Below are 14,949 nucleotides of genomic sequence, written 5' to 3'. Positions count from 1 at the left end.
GCGTATTCCACTGGATATCACCACTTTGTACCACCAACACACTCAGGTTACAAACCAGCGAGAACTCCGCAATAATTGTCAGAAGGGACATCACAGGATGTGACATTGGTTGCATGGTTTCACCCTAATTTTGTCTGTGTGACGTCACTTCTGGTGTGCTGGAGAGCATGGCCATCTTTTTTTGAGTAGTGATTGTGCCATTGAGCTACATGGAGGCTGGTACTTTTATTTATACCCTGTAATTGCAACTATTTGTTTTTTTGCCACTTAAATAAACAGTATTAAACTATTGCGGTCTTCTCTCCGGTTTGTAACCTCAGTGTGAAAGTGGTAAAGAGTGGTGAGAAGATATCCAGTGGAACAAGCAGGGAAGCTCCGGGCGGAAGGTAGCTCAGTGAGATGAGATCAATGAGATATGGCTCAATGGCACAATCACTACCTCAAAAAAGATGGCCGTGCACTACACCATGCTGGAAGTGACGTCCACAGATGAAACATGTTAGGGCGGAGCCACACAACTAGCATCACATCTGGTGACATCACTTCCAACCACTATTGCAGTCTTCTCTCTAGTTTGTAACCTGAGTGTCAAGGTGAAAAAGAGTAGTCAGGACTCAGGAGATATCCAGTGGAACAAGCAGGAAAGCCCAGGGAGTAAGGTAAGATCTAAAAGCAATACTAATCTTTTTATTAGTAATAAGGGGTAACTAAAATCTGGTCAGTGTCACTCACAAAGGGTGAGGGGGAAGTACATACACTTGGAGGTGGATGCGTTGCACAGTTGTGGATAGAGAATTATGAAAAATTTCCTTTTTGGTCAAGCACTTTTAAATATTTTAAATATTTATGCAAAAAGTGGACACTTTAGGCCCCTTTCACACAGGTGGACCGTTCAGATCCGCCTGTCTGTTTGAACGATCCCCCTCTGCATCCCTATGGGGCATCAGGAGTCAGCGGAGACATGTCCACTGCGCTGACATCCGATCCGTCAAATCTGGACGGATGGAAACCCTATTTTCCATCCGTCCAGCAGATCGGACCGGATGAGAACGGACCGATGGTCCGTTCCCATCCGATTCCCCCATAGAGATGTATGGGGAACTGACAGCTGTGTCTCCGCACACAGCACGGAGAACAGCTGTCATCCTCCTGCTCAGCGGGGGATCGGCGGATCGATCCCCCGCTGAGATAAATGGAGTCCGTCTGACGGACGGACAGTGTGAAAGGGGCCTTATGCACATTTGAAGTACTGGCACTATATGTGAACTTATTAACTGAAGGACTTTTGCAATATTGTTGATTGTGATCCAGTGGTTTGATTTCTGCTATATTGCTATATATATTAGTGTTTGCACAATATAAGGATTATGTAGTATATTGCAACAGCACTTTAATGGTGTATAAAAAATTGGATTTTGATTGATTTCACACATATTTTAATTAGTAATACTATTTCTCAGTAGAGATAAAGGAGGTGCATAGCAGCTTAAGGAAGGGAGCTTAAAGTAATATTAAAGGTTCCTTTTTTTTCTAATAAAATAAGCATGTCATATTTGCCTGCTCTGTGCAATGGTTTTGCACAGAGCAGTCCTATTCCTTTTCTTCTGGGGTCCCCTGTTTGGCCCTCCTGGCTCCTGCTCTTTGACAAGTGCACTTATAGGTACATGCATTCTCTTTGGGCACTCAGGCGGGCTCACTCCCAAACCACGCTGTCTGTATCTATTGACACAGACCAGGTGGCTCGGACCCGCCCTTTGCTTCTTTGTCACAGGAGCTGACTGACAGCTGTGACAGCCAATGGCTCCTGCTGCTTTTAATCTGCCCAGTGAGGTGGGATAGAGCTGAGAGAGCCTTGGCTCTCATGCACATCGCTGGGTTGGGCTCAGGTAAGTATAAGGGTGGACGGGGAGGGGATTCTGTTACAGAAGGCTTTTTACCTTAATGCATAGAATGCATTAGGATTTTCTAAAAAAAACATTAGGCTTTAGAACCACTTTAAAGAAATATCACCTGAGCACAGAGATCTAAGATAGATAGATAGATCATTTTTATTGCTTTTTGTTCCCATTGACCCATGAACAGTCACTTCGCCCTGTATATTATCTGTGGTTTCAGATCAGGGCACCGCCAGTCACACCTGGGGCCCATGTCACATAGGGGCCCAGGTCACCGTCTACTCCTTACCGCCAGGCAGGTGACTTCTTCACCCGAGCATGGCCACTTCCAACCCAACCAGGTTTACACTAGATATGTTCTATTCAGGATCCTGTACATCAACACTTGTTGAAGAGTTATACCCGTCCTGCCACCTGGGGCCTAACAATGTACTGGCCCATGCTATACTTTATGATACAGATGTCAGGGATCCTCTTGAATGATACCACCCCAGCCAGAGGCAAAGCCCATACCTTAATACCATATATTCAGCACTTGTAGGTTACACTTGAAGGAAGCAATACAGGCAATAAAACAACATAATTGCAGCAGACTGTACCCAGATTCTGTGGCCTAACAAAAGTCTCCTGTCAGGGTTGAACTCCAGCCCAACTCCAGGGGGGCCCCTCTCGAGGGAAGGCCCACAAACAAGGAGGAGCCATAAAAGGGTACACTATTGACCCCTGCCTACACACAGTGGCAAAAAAAACAAGGGTTATAACCAGGGCCTCTGATAGGGGGGGACCACCAGCCCTCTTGTAGGGGGCCCGAGCTCACAGGGGGGGCCACACAGAGAGGGGGATTAGTGATGGACATCAAATACAGAAATCTTCCTCCAGCACCTGAATCTGATCTGTCCCTCTCCCTGCTATCAGCTTTTATCTATTGAGAAAGAGACAGTCGTCCCTCACTAATACCCCTCCCTTGTGTGGGCCCCCCCCCCCCAGCACTTATCTCTGCTCAGGAGTTTATTTGTAAATTGTAACTTTGTTTCTCTCTCTCTGTCTCTCTGATCACTGAGCTCCAACTGCCTAGCCTGTATATTTTTCTCATCTTTTTAATTCAACATAGTTTTTTTTTTAGATTTAGCAGGAATTATGCGAGTTATGTTATATTTGTGTCTGCTAATAGTGATTTTGTTGTAATTCTATCTAAATATATCTTTAATATTTTCTTGGGGGGGCCCTGCCAGGTAGTCTGTACGGGGCCCCGCAATTTCTAACAGCAGCCCTGGTTATAACCCTCCCTTACACTATCCAAAATGAATAAACTTTTTGCCTTTAGTTCTACTTTATTGGGAGAACCAAAACCCATGTAAGTACACCATCAACTTCCTCTACTCCAGCATTGCGTTTGTTACTACAGTACAAGTGTTTTTTAAAATCCATTAAAGAAATATTTGTTTTTCTTTACAGAGTAAAAGATTCCTGCGGATATCAGGAAATGTACAGATGGCAACATTTCAGATGAGGACTCGTGGTTTTGTTGTGTCTTCAACTTTTATTGATGATGTAAACAACTTGCCATCTTTTTATGACAAGGCAGAATATTTTGCCTTTTTGGAAATGTATGGAACTCATTATTCAGTCTCTGGAAACCTTGGTGGCAAATATGAACTTGTATATGTACTGGATAAAGCAGTCATGGATACTAGATGTAAGAGACATTCTAAAGCTAGCAAAAGACATGTGTGCATGGTCAGAAGGGGTCAGGGGAAATGATTGGACCGTTAAAAAATTCTTGTCCCCTATGTCCTCTCTATTGTACACCCCAACATAAACCAGTGCTTGAAGAGTGTTTGCATGTGCCTTGCTCTTCGATGCTCCATAGCATAACCCTGAACACTTGGGCAATCCAAATGTCTGTGTAATAAGGGACCATTCACATTACCATGTTGTCTTAAATGGCAGCCAACATAGAAAACTGCAATACAAGGCACCGTAGTGCAGCACAATGCACATTGGATGACATTTATAAATCCTGTTACAATGCAAATGCTAAACTGGAGCACTAAGAAATATTGTGAAACAGATTTATTACAAGGTTACAGCCTGAGTAATACATTCCACAATTGGCTGCTCTAAAGTAGCACTTGCTAAATAAATCCTGACCCTGAGCACTTTTTAGTTATGCATCTGTTAAGAGTGAAAATGTGTCTCATCTTCTTTGAGCTTTGCAAACAGTCACCAAGGAAAACAGATACAGAGGTCTGTAAAAATGTCTCAGAGACTTTGCTGAACAAGATTTGCAACTAAGGCCGGCCATAGACGGTTCGAATCTCTTCAGCAGGAACTAGCCGAGATTCGAAGAACTAGCTGAGATTCAAACCATGTATGGGCAGGCTAAGAGCCGGTTCACACTACCACGACCAGAAAGTCGCCCCGTGACTTGAAGAGACTTGTTTAGAGAAACATAGAATGTGTCGGCAGATAAGAACCATTTGGCCCATCTAGTTTGCCCAATATATCTGAATCCTATGAATAGTCCCTGGCCCTATTCTTGTTTAGAGACTTGGAAGAGACTTGGAAGAGACTTGGAAGAGACTTGTGCACTACTTTGAAGAGACAGGCGACTTTGTCTGTGGGGAATGCCTGGGTAATCTCTTTCTTCTTCCTGAAAAGTCTGATAACAAGTCACTTCAATTAAGATAAGGAGGCGACTCCCATTGAAGTATATGGGAGAGGTCGGATCACAAGTCGCCTCAAAGTAGTACAGGACCCTTTTCTGAAGTCGGAGCGATTTCAGTAGTGCCAATTAAGACGGCACTGATTGATTAACATTGCTTTTGTTATGTCAAGCGACCTGGGGCTACACAAGTCGCCTCACAAGTCGTGCTAGTGTGAATGGGCTCTAAACGTACCCAAGTTGATTTATTGATCAACTTGTATACCACCATCCTGCTGGATTTCCCATGCGATTATTGCTAGCAATAATCACTGTGTTCTTCCAGCTGCAGTGTATGTTCTTTATAAAAAAGATGCCTATTTTTACCTTTATTCACAGCGCCGATCAGGGGTCACGTGACTCCTCTAAGCTCCCCGCCTCCCCGGCTGATGTCTTGGCTCTCTCCTCCTCCCCTCCCTTCCTCCAGACTGACGTCAGTGAGGAAAATCTCGGTCCCTCCCGCTCTAGCTGTCAGATTGGGAGAGGGAGCCTTGAGGAATCACATGACCGCCAATCGTTACTGTGAATTCAGGTATAAGTCTTTTTTACAAAGAACATACACTGCAGCATAGAAGGCTTTATAAAGTTATAACAGAGGGGTTGTGTGTAGTTTATAAAGTGGCTTAACAACCACTTTAATTGGCAGGCTGGACTGGTCTCCCCAAACTACTAAAGCTGTCATTACATGCATGAAATTTCACCCAGTTGATGCTGAGTGTGCCAGAATTTACTCCATGAAACACCATATCGGCAACATTTAGGTCAACAAAAGTGTATTTTTAATCAAATTTTGTCAAAGGAGGCATCTGAACAAAATAAATATCTATGGGAAGTGGAACTAAACACTCGCAGTCAACAAGGGGTTGTAAAGTTGGTTGAGTGAAAGTTACTGCAAGCACTTTTAGGAACACAAGTGTGGATACCTTTAACTCAACTGTGAATTAGTGTCAGAAAATAGTCACAAGATCTTTTAGTGGTAAATGAACTCCATGTATTTGTATGGGTTTAAATATATATTAGTTTGAGCATAAATCAAATCATAGAAAGTAGGTTCAAACACAGTCCGGTAGACAGTATAATCACTATGCCAGAGTAACTTAGAGTAGAGTTCTGTGCCACTAAACTGGGATTAACTCATGAATCAACAAAATCAGCAAAAAACAGTGTGTATAAGCATTAACCACAATGTGAATAGTAATACTATAACTAGTCTATAATGCACAAGAGAATGGCTACAGTATGGCGCAATATCCTCCTAGAGGTACCTCTTAGTATAAGCAATAGGTGGAGGTGTCTGTGTAGCAGCTGTAAAGTGACAGTTTTTAATCTTAACTCTTCAGTCGGCTTGCATTGGGGCCCAATTGTACCAATGGTGCATATGAGAATCATCCCAGTCAAGCGTGTTAGGGAATGGGATACACGTTAGTGTAGGCAGCAGTAAAGCTACTATTTGGCTGTATTGTCAGTTTCTAACGGGCTCGGTCTCTCTCTCTAGCAGCAGATAATAAATCCCCACAGCAGCAGCTCCTCAGTCACAGGGATATTGCAGCTCACTATCCAGTCACACACAGTGATTAGTTCACTCTCTGCTGTGCCCCCAGGTGACTCTGGCTGTTTGCACCCCCAAATTCAGCCCTCTGGATCCTGCTCAGGCCACTGACATGCAGCAGAGATGGTGCACTCTGGACAGTGATATGCACTCTGCAGTTTCCCTCACAGCAAAAAAGAAAGCTGTGCCCTGTACACCCTAAAAAAAGGCAGCTCTTTCCCCTCCTGGTGGCAATCTCTCTCTCTAAGAAATGCAAATCAAAAGCTCTTGATTACAGTAGAGTCTCTCTCCCCTGGAATACAGTTCCTACAGTGTAGTGCTCTCTGACTCAGTCTACTGAACTCTTCCTGCTTAGCAGCTCCCTCCTTTTGCTGTTAACCAGTTCAATATTTATCTCACTCTCTATTCTTAGCCAAGCACCTGGCTACACATTGTATGTATCAAAAAGTACAGCCAAACTGATTAGGAGAAGGACTTCTGCTTTAACCTATCCAATTATTTTTTTCTTATTCATCACAGCTGTCACTGAAACAGAAGTGGAAGAATGTCTTGGATACAATCTTGGCTTAAGCGTGGATGGTCCAGGAATAGAAGGCAAAGCCAGCTTAAAAAATCCGAAATGTGAAAAAATTGTTACACCATCAGAGAGTGAGTACATATATCTCCTAGGTGCCAAGTAGTGTTTTTTATGAATTTAGCTAGCATTATGGAGAAATCGTAGCTGGTATGCTGATTATTACTATTGTTAATACTACTATAATTATTATCGTTATTATAATTTTAAATGCTAATGACTAATGGACATCCAAACACTTTCCAAAGCTTGCCACCTCAACCTTCTCAACATCTCCAAAATATATGCCTTCCTAACCAATGACACCAAATAGCTTCTAATTCACTCTCTGGTTATCTCTTGCCTCGACTACTTTAACTCCTCATTGACTTACTTTTACATAGGCTATCCCCCTTCAGTCCGTCACGTATGCTGCTGTCAGACTCATCTACCTTACCAACCAATCAGCGTCTGCTACTTCGCTCTGCCAATCCCCCCCATTGGCTGCCTCTCATCCAACTAATTAAATTAAAAATACTAATAACTTACAAAGCCATCCACACCTCAACCCCCAGCTACATCAGTAGCCTTGTCTCAAAATACCAACCAAATCGTTCTCTTCGTTCCTCCCAAGACCCCCTGTTCTCTAATTTCCTTGTCACCTTCTCCCATGCTTACCTCCAGGACTTCTCCTGAGCTTCTTCCAACCTATGGAACTTCCTACCCCAGTCTGTCTATCTCCTACTCTGTCCACTTTTAGACGATCCCTGAAAACTTTTCTCTTCAGTGAAGCCTATCCACCTAACAACTGTACTTTTATTTTCTCCATTCACTCATCCCCCAGAGTTATTACCTGTTGTATCACTTGACTCTCCCTTTTAGATTGTAAGCTCTAATGAGCAGGGCCCTCTGATTCCTCCTCTGTTTAATTGTATTGTAACTGCACAGCCTGCCCTCACATTGTAAAGTGCTGCGCAAACTGTTGCCTCTAACTCCATATTATAATAATAATAATAATAATCTGTATATAAAGAATTTGACTAACAGCCCCTATTAATGGCTGTGGAGAACATTTGCTTTTTATTGCATATGTACACCTCCCAACTTTCTTAGATGAGTAACAGGGATACCTGTTAGCAGAAAATATGTAGGCAAAGTTAATGCCCTCACCATGCCTCCAGCTATGTAGAGTATGAAGGATTAACGCGCAAAGAAAAAAAAAATAGGCTAAATCCATATCCTTTTTTTTTACCACTACTTTACTTTTATACTGGCATTTTAAAATAAGGAAATAAATAATTTAGAGATTGGGTGAAAGGATTCGTGTAGTTTTAGGGCCTGTTCACACTTGTACATTGCGCAACACACCTGCTTTATGTGCGGTGTGCTGCCGTGTCATTCATTATGAATGGCATTCCAATGCATTGTACAGTAGGGAGCAATGCACCGCAGTGCAGAACAATGTACATACCATGCATTTTTGTGTGCTGCATTGCAAAAAAGGGCATGTAAGTTTTTTTCATCTGTTGCAGGGCACTGGCAGTCCATTATTAACCACTTGCCGACCGCCCCAGATTTACTGCGGCAGAGCGGCTTGGCTGTGCATAATCATGTACATCTACGTGATTATGTGCACGCGGTCTCGGTGATTAGACACAGCGGGAGCCAGACCGTAGGAGGGGGCTCGATCGCCGCCGGCCTCCCACGTTCTTCGGGGAAACTGAGTGGAGAGCCGCCCGCCTATGTAAACAAAGCAGGCAGCTCTCCTGTCAGACAGGCACTGTGAGCTAAGCTGAAACACCGATCTCTGTGTGCCTTTCACAGAGCCCCCCCACACACACAGTTAATAAGCACAATTAGGCTCACACTAAACCCCTTGATCACCCCCAGTGTCATTTATACAGCAACAGTGCATATTATTTAGTACTGATCACTGTATTGGTGTCACTGGTCCCCAAAAAGTGTCACTTTAGTGTCAGATTTGTCTGCCACAATGTCGCAGTCCCGCTAAAATCACTGATCACCGCCATTACAAATAAAAACAAAAAAAAGTCCAAAGAATCGATCCCATAGTTTTTAAACGCTATAACTTTTGCGCAAACCAATTAATATACACTTTTTGGGATTTTTTTTACCAAAAATATGTAGCAGAATACAAATTGGCCTAAACTGATAAAAAAAAAAAATTAGATTTTTTTACAATTTTTTTACAATTTTTTTTATTGGGAATTTTTTATAGCAGAAAGTAAAAAATATTGTGTTTTTATCAAAAGTGGCGCTCTTTTTTTTTGTTTATAGCGCAAAATCTAAAATCCGCAGAGGCGATCAAATACCACCAAAAGAAAGCTCTATTTGTGGGAAAAAAAGGACATCAATTGAGTACAGCTTCGCACAACCCCGCAATTATTAGTTAAAGTAACGCAGTGCCAAATCACAAAAAATGGCCTGGTCATTAATGGGGAAAATCCTTCTGGAGCTGAAGTGGGTAATAAATGGGCTGCCTTATTACAATGCTTGTTAATGGGCGCAGTAAATGTACCACAACGGGATGCTTAAAGTGGTTGTAAAGCAGCAGCCCCCCTCAGACAATCCCTAATACTTACCTGAGGTCCATCTCGATCCAGCAATGTCCACAAATGCCCCGGTCGTCTGGGACTTTCCCTCCTGATTGGCTGAGATACAGCAGTAGCGCCATTGGCTCCTGCTGCTGTCAATCAAACTCAGTTAGCCAATAAGGGGGGGGGGGCAAACCATGGCTCCGTGTCTGAATGGATACACGGAGCTGCGGCTCGGTTCAGGTGCCCCCATACCAAGCTGTTTGCTGTGGGGGCACTCGACAGGAGGGAGGGGCCAGGAGCTCCGGTGAGGGACCCAAGAGGAGGAGGATCCGGGCTGCCCTGTGCAAGACCACTACACAGAGGAGGTAAGTATAAGATGTTTGTTATTTTAATAGAAAAAAAAACGAGATTTTACAATCACTTTAACCACTTCAGTACCAGGCACTTTCACCCCCTTCCTGCCCAGGCCAATATTCAGCTTTCAGCGCTGTCGCACTTTGAATGACAATTGCGCGGTCATGCAACACTGTACCCATATTAAATTGTTATCTTTTTTTTTTCACACAAATAGAGCATTTTTTTTTGCTGGTATTTAATTGTAGTTTTGGGTATTTGGTATTTTTTTTTTTGTGAAAATACGTAACCCTAATCAGTGTTTATTATGTAGTCTGTAAGAAAGTTGTCCACAAACTATGGTATATATCTGAAAATCGATCAATCCTGATAAACTCATTTCTTGAAACCTAAAAATGCCAGGACAGTACAATTAACACAAAATGACCCCTTTTTGGAAAGAAGACAGTCCAAGGTAATTAGTAAGAGGCATGGCGAGTTTTTTGAAGTTGTAATTTTTTGTCAAAAGGTTTTGGAAAATGGAGAAATGTAAAAAAAAAAATAAATGTTTTCTGTTTACATACTGTCACCAGTGCAATACAGTGCTGTCATATAATGGGTGTGGCGGTAATCAGGGGCACTGACTAGTGACCGTATGTAAAAAATAAGTAATCATTTTGTTTTTAATTTTTAATTTTTTTTTTTTTCTGTGACCAGACCAATACAGTGTTACCATAGTAACACTGTCCTACTCTAGGGAAGTAATCAGGATTCCTTTTCTTTTTTTTACACATTTTGATTGTTTATATCAGTGGATTTCACTGGTATAAGCAACCATTTTTACTGAATGAAACTGATTCAGTCAGTGTGTTTTGTTGTGAATAGCTGTGACTGGCCCCAACTAATCACATGGCATAGGTGGTGGCTGTGATTGGCCATGTCGGTAGCACGTGATCACTGTGACCATTCACAGCAAGCAACACAATTGTACACAATGGATGGCATGAAAGGAAGCCATCCATTGTTTAAAATTGTCATATGATCTTCGGTGATTGGTCACAGCGATCACATGTTACCCACAATGGGCCGATAGACACAGCTGGCAACAGATTGTGCCGCAGCATGGCCCGATCCAGGAAGACATCATATGATGTCCACCTTGATCTATGAAAGTCCAGCCCGGGTGTAATTTTGCTATAGGCTGGGCAGGAACTGGTTGAAGTGGTTGTGAACCCTTACATATACCCAGTAAAGTGACTGGCCTCAGGTGATATGCAGAGATGAAACAAATCCTCCTACATAAGTACAACCATTCAAAGTCAGTGGCGGCTGGTGCTCAAAATTTTTGGGGGGGGCGCAAAAAGAAAAATGTAATAGGTATTGCTTTGCATCAAAAAACGCAGTAAAAAATTGCGTTACTTTGAAGTCATGGTACAGGCATGGCACAGGCGATGGTACAGGCATGGCATAGGTGATGGTACAGGAGATGGTATAGGTATGGCACAGATATGGTATAGGCATGGCACAGATATGGTATAGGCATGGCACAGATATGGTATAGGCATGTCACAGGTCATGGTACAGGAGATGGTATATGCCCCCTTTCAATGCAGAGACCAGCGTACATGCCCCCTTTCAATGCAGTGACCAGCGTACATGCCCCCTTTCAATGCAGAGACCAGCGTACATGCCCCCTTTCAATGCAGAGACCAGCGTACATGCCCCCTTTCAATGCAGAGACCAGCGTGCGTGCCCCCTTTAATGCAGACATCAGCGTGCGTGCCCCCTTTAATGCAATGAACACTGTGCTGTGCCCCCTTCAATGCAATGAACACTGTGCTATGCCCCCTTCAATGCAATAAACACTGTGCTGTGCCCCCTTCAATGCAATGAACACTGTGCTGTGCCCCCACAATGCAGAGTTCAGCGTGCATGCCCCCTTCAATGCAACTGTGCTGTGCCCCCTTCAATGCAATGAACAATGTGCTGTGCCCCCTTCAATGCAATAAACACTGTGCTGTGCCCCCTTCAATGCAATGAACACTGTGCTGTGCCCCCACAATGCAGAGTTCAGCGTGCGTGCCCCCATCAATGCAACTGTGCTGTGCCCCCTTCAATGCAATGAACACTGTTCCGTGCCCCCATCAATGCAGAGTTCAGCGTGCGAGCCCCTTTCAATGCAGAGCGCCACAGCATTGTCCCCAATCACTGCAGAGCGCCACAGCATTGTCCCCAATCACTGCAGAGCGCCACAGCATTGTCCCCCAATGATTGCATAGTGCCCACAGCATTGTCCCCCAATGATTGCATAGTGCCCACAGCATTGTCCCCCAATGATTGCAGAGTGCCACAGCATTGTACCCCAATGTTTGCAGAGTGCCCACAGCATTGTACCCCAATGATTGTAGAGGTTACAATCAGGTTACGCCCCCAGAAGGCAGCCAATTGGCGCCTCTTCTGGGTCGTAACCCCCCCCCCCCCACAGCCTCCACATAGGCCGGCAAACGCAATTTTTTTTTTTTAAAACTTTATTGCTCTTTTTATACATTTTTTTTTCTTTTTTTTAGAAAAAGGCGCCCCCTATGCACAGGCCGCCACTGTTCAAAGTCGAGTATTTGTAAAGCTTGTCAGAGCTGTCAGAAATAAGGGGATGGAGAGTTGAAGTTTCACTCTGCAGAACTCATTGAGGACACCTCTGAGAGCTGATTGGAGGGAAGGGTCACAGCTTTTCCACACAGCACACAGGAACAGAGCTGAGGCTGTCAATTAGCTGGAGATCCCTCCCCTTTTTTAGCTTGATTTCAGCTTTGATTTATGCTGATAGCAGAGGAACAAGGGAGCAGACAGAAATGACACTTAGTGCTGTGGATTGAGACAAGTACACAGAATAGAGGGATATGCTTTGTTCAAATTTCATGTCTGAGGTTTACAAACTCTTTAAGTGTGAATCAGTCCTAACGCTTTTCGTAGTTAAATAGGACATTTCTAATAGCGGTCTATACTTCAAATCAGAAAAACAGAACATTTGAAGAGAAAGGGGGGACAGTCCCCCCAAATAAGAGACAATTGATACCTACGCATCTGGGTAAACCATAAATCTCCCCAGGTGTATTTAATCAGCAAATATTGGAGTAGCTACTAAAGGTAGGCTTTGATGGTTTGGATTTCGATGAAAATCCCTAATTTCCCTGTATCCATGCTAACGGCATGGATGGAGGAACCTTCATAGTACTCATAGTACTCAGGCAGCCATGGCCCTTGCGGCTGTGGGTGTTGCCAGATGCTGTCAAATTGATACCCTATGTGGAAAGTTCAGTACTAGTTCTAATAAAGATGGCTGAGCTTACTTTTTTCTCCAAGTTTTATCATTTGTTGAGCCGATTTTTCTTTGCCAACAAATAAAGTTATCTTGGATTCTTTTATCCATAAGTAGAGGTTCCTGCATATGCTGTATTCTCTGACTGCCCTTAAATCTTAATTGTGCCTATAGTATATTATACATTCTTTTTTGGAACATTCCTTCCTGAATACAAGCTTTCCCTCATTTAACAACTATACAGCTCTTTCTACTCACTCAAAGAAATTGGCTGGCCTGCTAAATTGAGATAGGCATTGGGGATCAATGATTGTCATTGGACAGCTTGGCATGGCTGCATGCAAATCATACACAGAAGCAGATACAGTTTGGAGATAGTGTCTTTTAACATATATTCATATTTGTGCAAACTGCAGAAAATCATGTAGTTCATCTACAAAGTGTTACAATTTATGAATTTTGTCACTTTTGGTAGATCAGACATGTCAATCAAACATCTAAGAATCTATTTGAAATCAATATTTCAGAAGAATCAAACATTTGAGAACTGGTGATTCTCTTGAATTAATTCTTAAATGGATGCCCAATAGATGGATGCCCAATAGATGCCACCTTTGAGGGATCATGAGTAAAAGCTAGGCTAGACCTGTCCACATGTATCAATTCATCCCTGACAAAACCCTGCATTTAGGTAAATGTTGTAGCACTTTTCCCCCTGAAGGAGCCGCTGGATGTATTGAATCCCTGGTTCTTGTGTCCCCGACTCTGGAAATAGCACCACGCACTCTGACACACCTGGCTTGGTGGGGAATATTTGCTGCAGATGTATATTCAGTACCCTGGTGCCAAAAGTGAAATGAACAATAGACTTATACACTATATTACCAAAAGTATTGGGACGCCTGCCTTTACACGAAACATGCTCCTTAATGGCATTTCAGTCTTAATCTGTAGGGTTCAATATTGAGTTGGCCCACAATTGGCAGCTATAACAGCTTCAACTCTTCTGGGAAGGCTGTCCACAAGGTCTAGGAGTGTGTCTATGGGAATGTTTGACCGTTCTTCCAGAAGCGCATTTGTGAGGTTCGGGACTGATGTGGACTAGAAGGCCTGGCTTGCAGTCTCTGCTCTAATTCATTTCAAAGGTGTACTGTCGGGTTGATGTTAGGACTCTTTTGATAACTTCAGGCACCCAACTTTGTGGGAACAGTTTGGGGATGGCCCCTTCCTGTTATAATATGACTGCGCTCCAGTGAATAAATCAAGGTCCATAAAGACATGAATGAGCGAGTTTGGGGTGGAGGAACTTAACTGGCCTGCACAGAGTCCTTACCCCAACCTGATAGAACACGTTTGGGATTTATTAGAGCAGAGACTGCGAGCCAGGCATTCTCGTTCACATCAGTGCCTGACCTCAAAATGCGCTTCTGGAAGAATGGTCAAACATTCCCATAGACACACTCCTAAACCTTGTGGACAGCCTTCCCAGAAGAGTTGAAGCTGTTATAGCTGCAAAGGGTTGGCTCATTTAACGTTGAACCCTATGGACAAAGACTGGGATGCCATTAAAGTTCATGCGCATATAAAGGCAGGCATCCCAATAATTTTTGTAATATAGTGTATATACTGCAAAAACAAGCAATGAGTGTAGAGAGCAACTTCTCCTAAACTTTATGCTGGGGGCAATCCTAACTTAGAAGGGTTATCCCACTCTAACAGTTCAGCAGTCTGTAATATATCCACTTGAGGAACAAGCTTTTTCTGGCACTTTTTGTTTACATGTAACAATCAGTTTTTTTTCTTGTTAGAAAATTACTTAGAACCCCCAAACATTATATACGTATATGTGTATATATATATATATATATATATATATATATATATATATATATATAATATATACAGTGTGTGTGTGTGTGTGTGTGTGTGTGTGTGTGTGTGTGTGTGTGTGTGTGTGTGTGTGTGTGTGTGTGTGTGTGTGTGTGTGTGTGTGTGTGTATTATATAATTTATATATTTTTTTTTTTTTTTTTTTTTTAGCA

At 42.9% G+C, this 14,949-nt stretch overlaps 1 protein-coding gene across 1 annotated transcript in view; it reads left to right on the top strand.

Annotated features, from left to right (window-relative positions):
- C9 (complement C9) overlaps positions 1 to 14,949 on the top strand; it is a 56,141-nt gene that overhangs the window by 31,149 nt on the left and 10,043 nt on the right. Inside the window, exons 7-8 of the mRNA XM_082264856.1 lie at positions 3,351 to 3,591; positions 6,668 to 6,796. Coding sequence (XP_082120982.1) covers positions 3,351 to 3,591; positions 6,668 to 6,796 — 370 coding nt within the window. The remainder of the gene's footprint in view (positions 1 to 3,350; positions 3,592 to 6,667; positions 6,797 to 14,949) is intronic.

This window comes from Pelophylax lessonae, assembly GCF_965119305.1.
Source record: "Pelophylax lessonae genome assembly, chromosome: 1".
NCBI classification, from domain to species: Eukaryota; Metazoa; Chordata; class Amphibia; order Anura; family Ranidae; genus Pelophylax; species Pelophylax lessonae.
This window is presented reverse-complemented; position numbering and strand designations above follow the sequence as displayed.